At 35.2% G+C, this 18740-nt stretch overlaps 1 protein-coding gene across 3 annotated transcripts in view; it reads right to left on the bottom strand.

Moving 5' to 3' along the window:
• Positions 1–18740, bottom strand: part of ABCB1 (ATP binding cassette subfamily B member 1) — a 172875-nt gene that overhangs the window by 28306 nt on the left and 125829 nt on the right. For all 3 annotated transcript variants that reach the window (XM_079151660.1, XM_079151661.1, XM_079151659.1), the window contains exons 8-17: positions 13112–13236; positions 8432–8603; positions 6276–6389; positions 6019–6129; positions 5696–5821; positions 5402–5605; positions 4900–5070; positions 4453–4614; positions 3485–3661; positions 2322–2468 (exon numbers count right to left, since the gene is read on the bottom strand). In XM_079151660.1, the coding sequence (XP_079007786.1) occupies positions 2322–2468; positions 3485–3661; positions 4453–4614; positions 4900–5070; positions 5402–5605; positions 5696–5821; positions 6019–6129; positions 6276–6389; positions 8432–8603; positions 13112–13236 (1509 nt within the window). The remainder of the gene's footprint in view (positions 1–2321; positions 2469–3484; positions 3662–4452; positions 4615–4899; positions 5071–5401; positions 5606–5695; positions 5822–6018; positions 6130–6275; positions 6390–8431; positions 8604–13111; positions 13237–18740) is intronic.

Genomic DNA, 18740 nt, shown 5'->3' with positions numbered 1-18740 from the left:
CTCATCTGGCGCTGTTCTGGGGGTGAGGAGAGCCTTTGCATTCTGGGAATCAGGGTTGCCTCTCTAATGTGAACCTTAAAGGCATCTGCCTTCTGCCTTCCTTAGCAACCAAGAAGGGGTCTGTCACTCATAAATTGATCTGACATGTTTTTTGCTCAGGTTCCTTCTTGGAGTAGTAAGTGCCACTCAGCTATGTATAGTTGCAATGCAAATACTCATTCTTTGGTGAGGAACTATATTGTATGGCAATTTGTTGTTTTGCTACATGGACATTTTGAACTCTTTGGAGGTATCTGGAAGGAAAGTCTTGATGTGCTTTTTGGTGCACCAAAGAGAGGTGCTCATGCATTCGGTTTTTCAGAAAGGAAGGAGGTTCCTGCCAACATTCTTTGTCACATGGCCAGTTAGATAACCACTTGGGAGCTGCAGTCAGGTGACCTAGTACCATATGTAGAAACTTTTACAGAGATAGTTAGAAGGGCAAATAGAACATTGTGGGCTCAAGGAAAACAGAGTAATTTCCCACAGGGAAAGAAAACACACCTCTCCCTTCACAGGGTCAAAATCATTCTTGTAAGAGTCACATTCCTAACCCAACCCAGATAACTTTATCCTCTGCACACTGGTAAGATGACAGTTGTGGAGTTTTGCTTAGAACCCAATGTTGTTGGGACAGAAAAGTCATGTTATTAGTTTCACTGACTATTTTAGGGAGCTGGTCCCCACAGTCCTGAGATGGAAATTGACAGGGCCCTAACATTTCAACAAAAATAAAAACTGACAATCACTGAATTCTGACTCTGTGCCAGACACTACTCTAGCAAACCCATGTGAACTGTTCCTCTTATCCCACAATCATCTCTGTGAATTGCTTTATCACCACCATCATTTTATAGAGGGAAACTAAAGCACAGAGAGATTACGATTAACTTGCTCAGGGTAACACAGCTAGCCAGCCAGGGGTGACTCATGGATAATCAGACCCAGAGCAAACTGTTTACAAGAGAGATGGCTGGAGTTGTGTGTCAGCTCTGCATCATCTACCTTCAGACTTACTGTATAACAGGAATGAGAAAAACATTATTCCTAAGTTGAATTTTTGTTACCAAAAGCTGAACCCATTCCTCATCTACTTCTATTTTTTTTTTTTTTTCTGATGACACCACTATCTACCACTGTGCCTACAAGACATATATTAGGATAGGATCTGCAAACTATGGGCCACAGGACAGATGCTTATATACAGTTTTAGTGGATTACAGTATTTTCATATGTCTCTATATTTGTACCACAAGGGGAGAGTTGAATATTTACAACAGAATCCATATGACCTGCAAAGTCTAAAATATTTACTCTCTTATCCTTTATAGAAAAAGTTTGCTGACCCCTGTCCTAGAATACATGATCTATGAAATCAGACATTTTGTTTTCTCCTTGGTAATTTTACAGCACATAGAAAAACACCTGGCACAAAGCAAACACTGAAAAATATTTCTTGAATGAATACATAGTACATGAATATCAGCCTGAAAAAAGCTAGCCATGCATGGATGGACGTAAATGGTTATAGGTTTTTTGTTTTAAAATCAAAAGTTAGTGTTGGCTTATGCTACTTGTGGTGCTCAATCTCTTTCTTTGCAATGTTTTCAGCTGTATGGCAAGGGTATCCTCAGCTTGATGACTGAAAATCTGTCACTAAACAAAGAGCATGCCTGCCCAGTTGGTAACTTTATTACTGAAAATGTCACTGTTAGATCAGGTGAAACCAGCATAAGTCAACCTTAATTTTTAGGAAGCTATTTTTTTTTTATTTCAGTTTTAGCAAGGGAGATGTTAATTTTATCTTATAGAGATTGCATGCTAGGCCTGGTCATGTCCTGGTAAGTGTGTATGTTAAAAGAACAGCTTAATCTTGAGTCAGTCTGAAAAATACATGAGGAATCAATCCCCATTGCACACTGGTGAGATGACTGTTCTGGAGTTTTGCTTAGAACCCAGTGTTGGAGCTATGAACCCAATGTCGGTGGAACAGAAAAGTCATGTTATTGGTTTCATTAACTATTTCAGGGAGCTGGTCCCCACAGCTCTGAGATGGAAATTGACAGGGCCTTAGATAGAAACTGAGACAAAGAAGAATTTACAAACTCGACTTTCCTTTCACATACCAGATTCTATTTTTATGTCTTTGAGCTGGTTAGTTTCATGTGAAAGGATGTGTTCTTGATGGCTTACATAAGTTTGTGCAAATACAAATGCTCCATTCATTCTTCATTTAGGACTCACGAGTAAATACAAAAAACAAAATGGACATAAACACCTACCCCTATAATCCTTGAAAATATTACTGCAAATGCTGGTTGCAAGCCTCCATTTATAATAGCACAAAATACACCAACCACAAAATAAGGCCATTCCGTTAAATTCAGCCTTAGAATCCTCCAAAAGGAAACTGGAGGTACATTTTCATCCTAGAAAACATAAAATATAACAACAAGTTAGTTTAAAAAAATTGATAACTGATTTTATGATGTACAGTTCTTCCATATGCACAAAAACTTTTTAAATGAATTCATTCTATTCTTTTTCCTTATTAATTACTGGCTATTTAGCTTCAAAAAAGTACTGACAAATCTCTGCTACAGTACCCCTTTGTTTTTAAAGGAATGAATGATATTTCCACAGACATTTAACTCTTGGCCTGACATTCAGAAAATGACAATAACATTTACATGTAGGTTTAAATAGAAATGAAATTTTAATATGTGAAGACCTACTATAGTGTTTACATTATAAATTTTAATTCTAAAAATCTTTCTATAAATTCTTATACTTAAATTCTAAACTGATTTTAAAATGTTAACATTTTGTTTTGAGGAACACCCTGGAGAATAGCACATAATGCTGGAAAATTATTTCTTGTTCCCACTTCTATCCCAGCCCTGGCCCACCCAACTAGGAGCGTTATTATTTGTATCTGAAATTTCCCCAAAAGCTCATGTGTTAAAGGCTTGGTCCCTGATAATGCAGCAGTGTTCAGAAGTGCATTTCTGGAAAGTGATTAGATTATGAGGGCTCTGACCTCATCAGTAGATGAAACTATTGGTGGATTAATAATTTGATGGCATCATTGAGAGGTAGTAGAAACTATAGGAGGTGGGGCCTAGTTGGAGAAAATAGGTCAACAAGGGTATGCCTTGGAAGGCTGTATTGTGTCCCTCTGAACCCATGAGGTTAAATAGCTTTCCTCTGCCCCACCCTTCCAAGATGTTTCTGTATCATTATAAGACAAAAAAGCAATGGAGCCAGCTGGCCAAAGACTGAAACCTCTGAAAACATGATCCAAAACAAATATTTTGTCCTCTAAGTTATTTCTCTTAGGTATTTTGTCCCAGTGACAAAAAAAAAAAAAAAAAAAAAAGACTAATATAAAGAGAGTCATAGGGGGGTAGATTTTACACATAAAACTCTGCATCCTCCTCCCTACCAAGGTCTCTTTTGTACTAAGCTTTCTGTCTTGTCCTTGTGGTCCGTGGACACTCATACGAGTTGATCTTCTTCTTATGAGACTGGATCCTGAATCTTTTGAAGACATATCGAAGGCATCAATGTCATTTTTGGATTCACAAACTTCATTTTCTAATTCAATTTCATTTCCTCCTGTCTAAAATTAATAAGAAACATGCATAAGTTGGTTAGCTTTAGTTAACCAATGAACATCAGATACCAGGGAAAATGATAATTTGCTTCAAGTAATTTCAGGAATGGATGAAGTTAAACTGCTGTTCCTTTTCGTGTAATATATGGAAAAATAAAAACTACTAAATAAAGATTTCCAGTGAATATACTGAAATAATATGACATCCCTTCCATGAATCTTATCTGGTCATCTCCTTTCTGTGGAAATTTGGCTCAATCAAGTTTGCTTTGGACCAGTCAATAGAAATATGGTATAAGCCATATTGCTCGTTTAAAAATTTCTAGTAGATATATTTTTAAAATGTGAAATGAAAGAGGTAAAATTCAATTTGATTTTATTTAACCTAATAATCCAAGATATTCATATCTGATATTATCATTTCAACACGTAATCAATACAAAATATTTTGCGATTCTTTTTTTGTTTTGTACTAAGCTTTCAGAATCTGATGTGCATTTTCTACAAACATTTCAGATCAGATTAATCACCATTTAAATGTTCAATCATATATGGCTAGTGATTATTATGGTGAATAGCACACCTTTAAACCCTTTTAAGCTTTTCTTTATTTATTCTTTAGTTCCTCTCTTTTTAAGAAAAAAATAAATATTTAAAACACTGGTCTGGTCCTGAATCCTCCAGTACTTTTTTCTACTTTTCAAGAGAATCAAATCAAATAATACTTGTAGCTTTGCTTACAGCAACATTAGTTTATCATTGACATAATTTAAGAAAGTTCTAGAGTTATATCATACCTGCATTGTGACAAGTTTGAAATAAACACCTTTCTCTTTCATGAGTTCATCATGATTTCCTTTCTCCACGATGACTCCATCATCAAAACCAGCAATGACATCAGCATTACGAACTGTGGACAAACGGTGAGCTATAACAATGGTGGTCCGGCCTTCTCTGGCCTAAAGAGGGAGAAATTTGGTGTTTGAATACATTCACACTTGCATGTTAAAAAAAATCATTCATTCAATTTATATTTATGGAACACCAGTGTTTTGGACATTATAAAACCATCAAGGCTATAGACGATCATCTCTGACTTCAGTAAATATAAAGTCAACTGAAAATGGCTTAAAATGGTATTTAGTTATAATAAATACAAATGTAAATAAAGGCCAATATTAAGAAGAATTAAAAGTGGGGTGTTACACTCATAAATCAGCTGGTTTGAACCAGGGCTCACAGACCTTATCCAGAGCCACCTGGACCACTGCTTCACTTTCTGTGTCCAAGGCTGACGTGGCCTCATCCAGCAGGAGGATCTTGGGGTTGCGCACCAGAGCACGTGCAATGGCGATTCTCTGTTTCTGGCCCCCGCTCAGCTGGGCGCCCCTTTCTCCAACCAGGGTGTCAAATTTCTACAACAGAAAATATATGGGAGGAGTTAGCAAAAGAATAAGGTTGCTCATGTGTTAAATCACTATAAATCCAAGAGTAATCCCATGAACCCAAGCCTCACAGGCAATAGGGTCCAGTTCTGTAGAACTTAGCAATAACCAACCCTAGTTTTAAAAAACATACCTACCACTAGTTGATACTACTAGAGCTTAACAACTCAAAAAAATCTCAATTTTCCTTGTAAGAAGGTTTTCCCCATATACAGTAGTTTCCTAACTTCCTATGAACTCTTTTGGCTAGAGTTCTTCTATTCTTTGCACCTCTGGAACAATGAAGGTCAGGGTAACTCACAAGAGGCAGTTTCATGATAAAGTCATAGGCATTGGCTTCCTTGACGGCTTTCTCAATCTCCTCCATGGTGACATTTTCACGACCATAGCGAATGTTTTCTGCTATTGTGGTGGCAAACAACACAGGTTCCTGACTCACCACACCGATGATTTCCCGCAGATACCTAACATTTATGGTCCTAATGTCCTGCCCGTCAATACTGATCTGAAATAAAAAATAAGTGTGATTCTCAAATACTTGTAGTGGAAATCACAACATTAGAGTGATCTGTAATGGAAATAACATCTAGCTCACCACGCCCTCGGTGGGGTCATAGAGCCTCTGCAGCAGCTGGACCGTCGTGCTTTTCCCACAGCCACTGTTCCCAACCAGGGCTACCGTCTGCCCACTCTGCACCTTCAGGTTAAGGCCCTTCAAGATCTACCAAGACAAGTGAAAAATAAACTTAAAGGCAATTCACATATACAGATATGGGATCTATAAACTGTCAGTCAACTCAATACTAGGTTTAAAAATATGCATGGATTTTTCTTTTTTTATGATTTCTTAAGGAAAGTAACAAGCTCTTCACCCAACAGGTTATTCAATCATTGATTTATCATTTATCACCACCATACCTTAACTTCTTTTCGAGATGGATAAGTGAAGTGAACATTTTTGAATTCCAAATTTCCCTTAATATTGTCTGGTTTGTGCCCATTCATTGAGAAGCTGTCAATGCTTGGCTTCTAAACAGAAAAAAATTTTACATTAGTGGGTTACAGTAACTTCTTGTTAGTGACCCTTCGTGGAGAGCTAGAAAAGTGAGAATGAAAGTGACTCCTAACCAGAAAAATCTCTGAGGTAGATGGATAAATCGCCAGTCCAGACTTACATTATCAATTATCTTAAAGACTTCATAAGCAGCTCCTCTTGCATTTGCAAATGCTTCAATGTTGGGAGATGCCTGTCCAACACTGAAAGCCCCAATTAACACAGAAAAGAAGACCTAAGGAATGGGGAGGAAAAACATTAAGTTACTTAGTGTATGATCACAATTATTTTCATACTTCCTTTTCTTTCCAACATAGCTAATTCCATTTTAAAAGGGGAAGGCAACACAAGAATACTGAGTATTAAAAGTATTTTAAAAGTTTATACAGAGAGTAAATTACAAATATATCACCACCACAAAAAAATGTCAAGTAGATGAGGCAATAAATGTTAATTGGCTTGATTTAATCAGTACATCATATCCATATATTGAAACATTATAGTCCATAAAAGTAATAGTTATGATCCAATGATTAAAAATAAATTTTAAAAATGTTTAGAATGCAGAGTTAGTCTGTTTCTAGTGAAAGAACAATGTAATTCCAATTCAATATTATAATAGAACATTTTTTATATTTCTTCAATGGCTAAATATTTTTATTTAGACCACTAAGAGGGTAAAATGGAGACAAACACCAGAAGATGAGTCTGAAGACCCAAGTCCAAATTCTAAATAAGTACTAATGACTATATGTCTTTAGGACATTCTCTTATAATCCCTGAAATTCAATTTCTTGTAAAAATAGGAAAGACTGTTCTTTCTATATGTTGTAGCTCATGAAAATATTTTATAAATTATAAAACACACACCTAAGGCTTGATTATTTATCAGGCTAAGTCTTCCCCACACTCACCACCAGACCATTCTCTCTGAAGTGTGATAGACAGGCTTTTGTTTTCTGTTTTGCTCAAATTAGTTTCTTATTAGGAAAGACTCATTCAACTTTATTTCTAATAGAAGTTGAAGAGAAGTAAATGTCACTATTTCTTTCTAAATCATACCAGACTTATATTGTCCAATAACTCATACAGAAAGAACTTTGCTAAGCAATTCTATATTTATTACTTCAATTAGTCCTCATTACAATGCTGAAAAGGCATACTCTTTCTATCATGTATATTTGGCAGAGACTTGAAAAGTTTAGATGGCTGCCCTAGTCATTTAGCTAGTATGGCACAGCTAGAATTAGAAACATGTTGGTCTGATATCAAAGCCTGAAGTCACTATTCCAAATGACTCCAATAGTGAAGCAGATTTGGGTTCAGTGAATACTGGATTTAAAGGTGCTCATCTAGGACTGGGGGTGTATGCAGCTCAGTGGTAGAAGCCCTTGCCTAGGATCAATTAGGCCCTAGGATCAATTAGGCCCTGGGTTCAATTCCCCAGCACCACAAAAATAAAATGAAATAAATTGCTTATATATATATTATAATTATGTGACACACATCTCTTACTACAACTTACCCTAACCCACAGCATCACCACCCTAAAAAAAAAATCTTTTTAGTAAAAGCCATTGCTAATCACAAATGACGGATGACAAAACAGTCTGAAAAAACCAAGAGGAAATTATTACATTCATATTACAAATGTGAATCCTGAGAAAAGGAACTATTTACAGGGACTCAAGGAAATACAGTTTCTTGTTCACCCAATATACTTGTGCTTGGCCCAAGAAAAAGAAACTAAGTAAGCCTCCCTACAAGATACTGGACTGAACTTGGTTTGCCAATTATTTCACTGTCTTTAAATGAAAGAAGATAATATCAAATGTCAAGTCATCTGTTCTTGTACAAAGCTCTATATTGCAGGAAGCTTCCCAAGAGAATTTTCTTTTAGAAAGAGTTACTAACAAGTTATATTATCAACAATTTGTGAGGCAGATTAGTTGCCATTCAAAGTAATTTGAAAGTAAATTATGTATTCTGTCATCTGTTAATGTGAATAGTAAATTGGAAAATAAAAGTGCTTAGTATTAATTTCGGTACAAAGAAATGCTAAAAAGATTGATTAGGTTATGGGAGGAACTAGGCAAGCAATTTGCAAAATAGACCAAAATTGCTTGCTGAATATATCTAACTGCCCTTCCACTTTAACCTAGTAATACCTATCTTTTTGGAATAGTCAATATTCTTTTAAAGTCAAGATAATGCCTCTTGGTTTTATTAGCATTTTTAACAGTGACTAATTTCTTTTATGACTCATATATAACTTACAGTGAGTACTTGTCCAATAGAATACTCATTTGAAAGGACCAAGGAGGTTCCATACCAGAACGCCAGTGCATATGATGCATAGATCAACAAAAAAGCAGCACCAATAGAAATGTTGGCTGTGATAGCCTTCTTTATTCCAATTCTTTTAGCTTCTTCTAAATTTTTATTGTACCTTGGAGAAAGAACAAAAATCATCACATATACTCATAAATCTTATGACAATATATAAATGTAGTATGATGGTGATTGAGTAGCTAGAATATGCTCATCCAAGTGATATACATGCATTTTCCTTTTGCCCATACATTGACTGTACAATGCTATTACTATTTTATTCTCTTCTTGTAGAAGAGGAAAACAAGATTCACAGGGACTAACTTATTTTGTGGGAGAGTATTCTAAAAGTTCCTTCTCTGGTTTTAGCAATAGTGAAATAAGTGAAGCATTATTTAGCATGTATCTAGAACATGTATTGTTTCATACACAAGACAAAATAGAAGCTATGAAAAATGTTGTCTTCCCTTCAGAATCTGCATGCCTCTTCCATTAATTATTAAAATAGTGCTGGAAAGCACTAAACACAAGAAAGTCATTTAAATTTCCAACCCTTAAGGAAGCCTTGGAGACAGTTTGCTCCCTAGCCTGCCTCCCGCTGGGACTTTTGGAAGGACCAACTGAGATTACATGTGTGACAGCATTTTGAGTGCTCTAAATTGCTATGTAATATTTTTACATTTAAGTCATACAATTTATCTTGTTTCCATAGAAGTCTATTTTAAAACTCACTACCTAAAAAAATTATTGAGGCTTAAAAATATATAATAGTCCACCAGCACTTATCCGTGTCCCCTTCTTTTACTCTTTCTACACATTACCTATGTATCCTCAACATTTGTCATTATGGCTCCCTGCTGTTAGGGTAAATGGCTTGGGCTACACAAGGCCTTCAAGCTGTAAGGGCTAAGAAAAATAAAAATTTCGGCACTTGATAGCCTGTTACCCATGCACAGCACAAAGTCTGGGAGAATTCCCATCGAGCGTTCTTAGAGCAAATATAAGGAAATACACACAAAACAAGCAAGCAAACATAAACAACAATCAAAAATGTTGGAGTCTGGTGAAACATTTTCTTTCTCCAGTTCTATTGGTTTCAAAGGTTTTCAAGTACTTTTAAAGTTTAGAAGAGTGGACAATTTTTGAGGTCAATGTGAAAGGAGATGGTACCTATAACTTCACCTTCATTTGAAAGAAACATATGAAGATTGCTTTAAAAAGGCAGATGGGAGATAAGCTAGTAGGAGTAAGAGCTAAAGTAAAAGAGAAAACTTTACCAATATAGAAACAAGGTAAAATTAGAGAAATAGGACAGATGATAATTGAGCCTTATCTGTCTTTATCCTCTTTGTCAGAACTCCCATCAGAACCGAGTACTGCCTTGCAGAAAGGAGCTCATGATTATTGAAATGAAGGAACTTAATGGCACACAGAATTCAGATTTGGGAGACTTTGGTCCATTAAATACACTAGTATCTGAATGTTACACAGAGTGTTATATTTTCTTTGAAGAATTCATGTCATTAGTACATCAATTTCATTAGTACAGCAGAGTTTAACTCCTGACTAATAAGAGCATGCATTCTTTCTGGCCTTTGTGACTAGCTACTTTATCACAAATACAAAAGCATGCCAAATGAAATTCATATGACAATCATGTCCACTGAAGACCAGATTTAAATGCAACTTTATAGTCATAAAATACACAAATCCTCAACTTGCCAGTATAACATGTTTCCTTAGGCTGGGGGCACTGGAGGTGTGTAGCACACACAAGTGTGTATGTATCTCCTGCTTTAGGAGTTGAGCTGAAGTACAAAGTGCCATCTGGCATAAATTACACATGATTACATTAAGGAAATGTAATGTTTATGACTCACATACTCTATCATCTCCTTTCTGGCCTTTGTGACTACTTTTTTTTTTTTTAATCTAGTTACTTTATCACTACAAAAGCATGATAAATGAAACTTATATGATGATCATGTACACAAAAGACCAAATTTAAATGGAACTTTATAGTGCTAAAATATGCAAATCCTTAACTTGCCAGTTACAACATGCTTCTGCAGATGTGTGTTTATCTCCCACTTTAGGAATTGAACTGAGATATAAGGTACTACTTTGGCATAAATTACACACGATTACATTAAGGATGTTTAATGTTTATGACTCACACTTTACCATCTATTTCCATTCTTGCTTACCAAGACTAATGTAGAAACCATTTCACTGATTTGCTGTTGTCCTATGCAGCCAGAGGAAACATTTACACAAAGAAGCAACGACAGGAAGAAAATAATTTAGATACGATAAAAAATAAATGAAGATAAGGGGGTAGAAGAGGGAGCAGACATAAACAATATTCTTTTTACATAGGTTCTTTGGTTAGTTTTTCAATAAGAAGTCAGTCAATATAAAATCAGACTTTAATATCATTTATTCATTAAAAGCTTTAGTATAGGAATGATAAAGTAGAAGTTCCTAAAATGAACTGAAGTAATATAACAAAACATTAGTATTTAGAAAATCTTCTTAACTATTATGAAAATATTTGTCAACGATGCAAGTAACTACTTAAAAGGAGGAATTATTTTGGTTAAGCAAATAGAAAATAATACTAATAGACAAATATATTTGCAAAGCACACATAAAAGAGAAAAATATTCTTAAATTAAGGAGAACAAAATGATTCTATTATATTCATTTACGATTATGATTAATTTTTCATTCTAAGGCAGTTAATTTCCTCCTGCACCTGCTATTATGAAGAGAAAGACCAAAATTTGATTGCTAGTCCATGTGGAGAGAGACACAAAGGCAAGAAGAACTGGAAAGAAACTGAAGGAATATCCATTCTACTTTCAAATTAAATCTCAAATCTAGGTACCCATCACTCCTGTCTCCACTCTAGATCAGGCTCCAATAATCCCTCTCACTGGTCTCGGTGATCCCATCCTCTGACTGCTCTCACCCATTCCCCAGGCCTTTTACAGGCAGAGAAATGATTTCAAAATAACATGGATGGTTATTCCTCTGTTTAATACCCTCAGCCACTTCCCCAGGCCCATAGAATAAGGTCCCAGCTCTTCTCTGTGGCCTACAAGTCCCCACATTCTGGCCCCTGCCCACCTCAAACTTCCCTCACTTATCTGAACTATAGTCACACAAGTCTTACAATATTTCCTAGAACACAGAAAGTTCAGAAAGTCTTTGGCACCTCAGGAGATTTGGGAGATTAGTCTTCCAACCCATCCATCCCTATTCCCACCATGGGTGGCTTTTTCTTATCCTGCAGGTTTCAGTCTATATAAAACCTCCTCACAGAGGCCTTCCCAGGCACCATACTGAAATCTGCCCTCTTCATCCTCATCAGCACACTGTTCAATTTTTTTCAGACCACTTTTTAGAAATCTATATCTCTCTAAATACTACCCCCTCTGACTCTCTCATTATTTCCCTAAATAATATTTTCTCCAATTGGTATAGTAGATACTTGCTCATTTGTAACCTGTGCCCTTCCCCTCCTACTGTCATAATTTAAGCTCCAGGAGAGTACGGGCTTTATTTGATGGGATGTTGGTCTGTCATTAAGCAAGACTTCCCATTTTATTAATTAGACACATTTGAAATCAAAAGCAAAAACCTTAGCAAAAATCAAAACAGAACACATATATTATTTTCTTTTGAACTTTGACACTTAGCTATCACAAATTATCTTAGTGGGTATGAAATACATCATATAAACAAACGTGTGCAGTATAAAAAATAATTCTATAGTGACTACACATGTAATCATATCTGAGGTCAAGAAACAGAACATTTCCAGAGTCATAGAGAACCGTGAGCCATGTGTCTTACTCTTATTATACAATGTCACTTCTTCCCCAGAGGTAACCATTGTTTTGACTTTAAAAATTATCTTTATGGCTTTAACACACAACATATATCTATAAAATAATATATTTAGTATGTGTGTAAAAATAACATTAAAAGGTTACATCAGAATATTATCATAATATCTATTAAATTTTTAAAAAGTCTGTTGCTGCTCAGAAATCAGTGAATCTGATTAACATTATAAATATAAAACTCTCAGAAAGCTAATAAAAGAACAGTCACAAGGACAACAGTAAATAGCACATAATAAAAAAGATTGTGAGCTTTTGTACAAATTTGGTTTTTGGTTACATTTTTATCTTCTACATTATGGAGTACATCCAACTAAGTAGAATCTTGGATAAAAAGGGGAATGAACCACAGATTAAAATGTACCTATAGACTGTATGGGAAATATTAAATCTTAGAGAATCAAGCATTAGCTTGATAGACAAAAAAAAAATCAACAGAGATATAAGACACATTTCAGCCTTAGTAAATTATTTTTATGTCCCTGCCCATCTATAAAACTATAGAAAATTCTTTGAATTAGCAGATATAAGAAGACTACAACTAGAATTGCAACTTCTCCAGAATATTAGTAATGCTATAATGTATTCATTAAGTTATTTAAGGAAATACACTTATATTAGAAAAAACTCTTATAATTAACACTGTCAACCTGAAAGGTATATGAGATGACACAGAATTTTAACATTTCCAGCAACTTTAAAAAGTAACTCAAACCTTTCAAGTTCTTTCTTTTGTCCTCCAAATGCAATCACAGTTCTAATGGCTGCTAAGACTTCTTCAGCTACTGCTCCAGCCTTTGCATATGCCAAGAGTTCTTTATCAGTAAATGATGATAATATCTGTTTAAAAATGCAATTTCAGATACTTTAAAAATTTTTAACAAGTTACCTTTATCTTTTGCAAAGTAAAAATAAACAGACATATACAAATGCTGTTTGTACATTAATGCATGTAAAGAACACAATCTTTCTTTTGCCTATGGTCATGATTTTGCATTTTTAGTAAACCTATTCACTCAGTAAATTACCTCAAAATCTCTATGGACTGTGATGGTCTTTAATAAATTAGATTAATTAGAAATTTTATTTTCCCACTGAAAACCTCATCTAAATAAGTATAACTAGAACTTTTGGGCAATATTAAATTTCAGAAAATATATACCATACTATAATCACAATAAAATGTAGAAAACAAATATCAAGGAAATATGGTATGTTTAAAGCAACTGTTATTGGTACTCTGGTTCAGAAGTGCTAAGTTTCAGGAGGTTAGAGGAACGTAGGGGACCAAGGGCTTCAGGAAGGTTTCAAAATCCAGGGTAAGTACAGAGTTTCCTCTGCTGGTAAAAAACAATTCATTCAGCCACTAGGAAGGTCTTTATTTCCTGGAAGCTCTTTGATCCTTCTGTCTGGTTTATAAGCGTTTATTCTGTAAACAGAACATTATTGAGTACCTTACAGGGACAAGATCTTATTTATTCATCTCAGTTGCACAGTGAAATAAGTATTATTTTCCCTACTTCACATATAAGGAAGTGGAAACATGAGAGGTTAATTAATTTGCTAATAAGTAGAATATCCAGGATTTAAGCCTGAGTCCATTAGGTTCAAAGCCTAACCACTGGAATGAATCTCTCTCTGAAACCAGCCACTAACATGAACTATTATGAAGCCTGGATCAATTCATATGGGCAAAGGACCAAAATTACTGCTTACACCAGGATTGCGGAAGTGGTCAACCATCTAACCAATTTATAATTAAATTCTGATTAAACAGTACTATACTCTTTCAATAGGTAATTCACGGGCATTTGTGAGCTCATTTATATAAGTAATACCAGTCTATTCCTTCTTGGCATGAAAAGATCAAAGTTGTGTTGATTTTAAACAGTGTACTTTTTCCTTTCCTGTGTGTGAAAGTAAACACTGCTTTGACAGACACAGGAATGGGTAGATGAAGGCAAATGACATCTGTATGCAGATGTCATGATGCAGGTACCTGTCTTCTTTTACCCAAATAATATCCCATGAATTCACTAGACCTTCCTGACTGCAAAGTCCTCCTCCCAGGGCTGCCCCATCACCCTTCTCTGAATCATTCACAGCACAGTTAGGGTAGTCAGAGCCATCCCTGAGCAAACAGGTCTGCAGAATAGAGGAGGCTCATACGATATGCTTCAGCAATTCTTCTCTGCTCCCCTTGAAGCCTCGTACTGCCACGACTGAGACAGCTAAGAACAGAAGGGTTCCAAGAAATATTTCTGAATTAGGAGTTTTAAAATAAGCTCTTTTAATTTACTATGAATAATCAAGTACCATAATGAATTCCTTTCTCCTTCTGTGACCTTTCATAATTACAATCAGACAAGAACATGATAGAATCTTTATTAAATGTCTTTTCAATAGATCATATCTGTCAAAAGAACAAAACTCTCAAACCTATTCTCAAGAATATTAAAAACTAACTTCTACTATTCTTCCAATATAAAAAAAATAGGCGACAGTTCCATTATTCTAACTAACCATATAAACTATATAAAGTATCACTAACTCACCCCTCTCCAAAGCCTAATGATTTCTGTTTTAATTTGTTGTTGTTGTTTTTCAGGGCCAAGGACCAAACTCAGGGGATCTCACTCAATGGTAGAGTGCATGTTTAGTACACTTAAGGTACAGACCCTTTCCTGAAATATCTGTTCATGTCTTTTGCTCTTTGCCTAATTGTATTTTTTTTAATTGGGTGTTGAGAATTCTTTATACTCTAGATAGTAGCTATTTGTCAGATATGTGGTTTGCATATAATTCTTTCCTGGTCTGTAGCTTTTCTTTCATTCTCTTCATATGGGCTTCCACAGAGTAAAAGCTTAATTTTGGTGAAGTAAAATTTATCATTTTTTTTTTCCAAGTGGGGATTATGCTTTTGGTGTCAAGTCTAAGAACTCTGTTCCATCCTAGATCCCAAATATTTTTCCCTATGTTTTTCCTAAGTTTTATAGCTTTAGATTTTACATTTAAATCTGTGATCCATTTTGAGTTAACTTTCCTATGAAATACAAAGTTTAGGTTGAGGCTGTTGCTATTTTGCCTCAAGCACTATTGTTGGAAGGACTGTCCCTTCCTCTGTTAAATCCTTTTGCACCTGCATCAAAAATCAGTTGGGCACATGTGTATAATTATTTCTGAGCTCTCTATTCTTTCATTGATCGATATGTCCATTCCTCCACCAATACCACATTGTCTTGATGACTGACTATTCAGTAAGCCAAGTGAACTCCTTTTCCCCCCACAATTGCTTTAGCTCTCTGATCTATGTTTTTCCATATATATTTTTAGAATATACTTGCTTATTTATGTCTACAAAAAGCCTCACTGAATTTTTATAGGAACTGTCTTAAACTTACAAGTCAGTTTGGAAAGAACTGACTTCTTTAAGTGTTATCTTCTAATTGCTGGAACACACAATGTCCCTCCATTTTGGTCTTTGATTTTTCTTAACAGCATGGAATAATTTTTAGCACACAGAACCTATATACTTAAGTGGCTAAGTTTTAAATTTTAATTAATGATAGTATAAGGTGTTATATTTTTAACTAGATGCATTAACTATATGCATTAACTTAGAAGTTCTAGCACTTTGCTGAAAAAGAATGGTGAGAGTAGACTTCTTGACTTATTCCTGATCTTAGGAGGAAGGTACTCTTCCATCATTAAGCATGATATTAGTGAGGGGTTTTGTAGATAATCTTTACATTTTTGAAGTAACATTCTTCTATTCTTAACTTGCTGAAAGTTATCATCACTGGGTGTTGAATTTCACCAGATGTTTTTTTCTGTGTCAATTTATATGATCGTGTTTTTTTCTTCTTTAGTTTGTTGCTATGGTAGCTTACACAGGTTGATTTTCAAACATTAAACCAGCATTACATAGCTGCAATAAATCCCACTTGTTTATAATGAAAAATTATTTTTATACATTGCTGGATTTGGTTTGCTAAGATGGTGCTAAGGACTTTTATCAAAATTCATACGTGACTTGTAAGAGTCTACTAGTAACATTTTACCACTTACAATTTTTGGCTTCAACCATCAATAGGATTGATAAATCTCTTGGGGAAAAGTAAAGTCAACTATATATATCCATACTTCAGCTCTTTTTGTTGTTCCTCATCTCTTGCTAATGCTCCAATATCCCTTCTCCTATCATTTCCTTTCTGTTTGAAGAACGTCACTTAGCTAGTTTTCAACAAAAGGTATACTGGTGAAAGTATTTTCCAGTTTTCTTTTATCTCAAACTGTTCTTACTGATTTTACATTCTGGTCATTCCTGGAGGATAGTCTTACCAGATCTAATATTTATGCTTCATAGTTTTTCTGTTCTTGGTTTTGAATACTTAAAAAATATTGTGTAGCTTCCTTCTGGAATTCATGTCTTCAGAGGAGAAATATGTTGTCATTCAAGTAAGTTTTCCCCAATAGGTAATGTGTTATTTCTCTCTGGTTTATTTCCAGATTTTTTTGTCTGTTTTTCAGTAGTTTGTTCCCTGGCATGAATTTCTTTGGATTTAACCTATTTGGGGTCAGCTCAGTTTCTTGCAACTGATGGTTTGTCTTTTACCAAAAATGGGAAGTTTTTAGCCATGACTTCTTCAGATATACCTTAGTTCCATTCTCTTTCTTCTCTTCTTTTGGAACTCTGATGATAACATGAACTCTGGATCTTTTGTTATGATCCCGTGGGTCGCTGAAGTTGTTTTCATTTTCTCTATTTCAGATTGGATGAATTCTATTATTCCATATCCAGTTCCCTGATTCAGTTCTGTCATTCCCATTTACATAGATTAAACCCACTCAGCATGATTCTTTTTCTTTCTTTCTTTCTTTCTTTTTTTTTTTTTTTTAAGATGAGGAAGTTTATTTTAACTCATGGTTTCAGAGTTTCAATCCATGGTTGGTGAGTCGTTTGCTCAAGATGAAGCAGGACATCATGTGTGAAGAGTAAGGTAGAGGAGAGCTGCTCAGCTCACAGCAACCTGGGAGCAGAGAGAAAGTGAGGAGCCTGGGACAAGAAATAATCCCCAAGGGCATGCTCCCAGGGACCTACTTCCTCCAGCCATCAGCAAGATTCTCATTCCAGTTGTATCTATCGGTTCTCTAAATTCATTTTGATCTTCTTAATCACTTCCATTTGGAGGCTAGATTTTTTTTTGCTTCAAAGAAATTGTAGTTAATTAGTGAGGCATTTTTATGATAGCTGTTTTAAAATTGTTGTCAGATTATTCCACTATCTCCTTATCTCAGGATTGGGGCCAATTAATTCTTTTCAGTTTTGCCTTCTCATCATTCAATTTGTGAAACCCTTGGTTCCTGGTATGACAGGTGACTTTCTACTGAATCCTGGACATTTTTTTCTATTATCTTAAGAGATTCTGATGTCTATTTAAGTCTCAGAGTTTAGCAGGCAGTCACCTTCTTTAGGTTTTGCATGGTATTTTCGGCCTATGTTCGTGATATGTAGCTTCAATGGATGTTTAATATTCAGAGTTTTTGTAGTTCTGTGGTCAGCTTGGCTTATATGGAGATGCTGGAGCCTTTATTGGCTCCTGTTTCTGCTTTCTGAGGAAGTGAAAGTGGTGTCTTCAGATAAGAAGTGCAATATCTCTTGGTAGGGGAAGAGGGTGGTAGTTTCCCCTACTTCTGCTCTCCAGGTACCCCAGTATCTCTGGATAGGGGAAGAGTGTCTTGGGCACACAGCTACAAAGGCAATTCTCAGACCAAGCTGTTTGCTGGAACTGGGGCCCTTCCTGTTCTTGCCTTTTGCTACAGTGTCTCTCAGTTGGAAAGGAGAGCCTCCTGCTCACAGGGACCAACAGGCTTCTCAAATTAGTACACATTTATTTTTTTAATGTGGTTAACAATCAGACACTTAAAGAAATGTTTTGAAAATCATAACAAAAGATTATTTCAGAGTGGAGATTATAATTTAGTTCCCAGCAAGTAGCCTAAGACTCCTCCTACTAATTAAATATTATCTGAAGCAATGGGTAATTATTAAAATACTAAATCATGGTCTGTTTTCCTAACTTAGGTAAAATAGATATTAACAGATTTTAAGAACTTTTCAATCAATGATTGATGTAAAGAGTTTGCAGGTGCAAACCTTCTAAACGTCTAGTAAACAGAAAGAAATCAATTAAGAACAAGAAGATTTTGCCAAAAGTTTTAGCTGACTGATAACCACTAGGAACACCATTTAAATTCTTCATTACTCTGAGTAACAAATTGACAGAGTCCTCAGAACTTTAATTTCTTCTTCCATAAAGTAGGGTAAGACCCATGCTTCAGAA

Source organism: Sciurus vulgaris (assembly GCF_902686455.1).
Source record: "Sciurus vulgaris genome assembly, chromosome: 8".
NCBI lineage: Eukaryota > Metazoa > Chordata > Mammalia > Rodentia > Sciuridae > Sciurus > Sciurus vulgaris.
The sequence above is the reverse complement of the archived record's forward strand: the minus strand, read 5'-3'. Positions and strand labels throughout refer to the sequence as shown.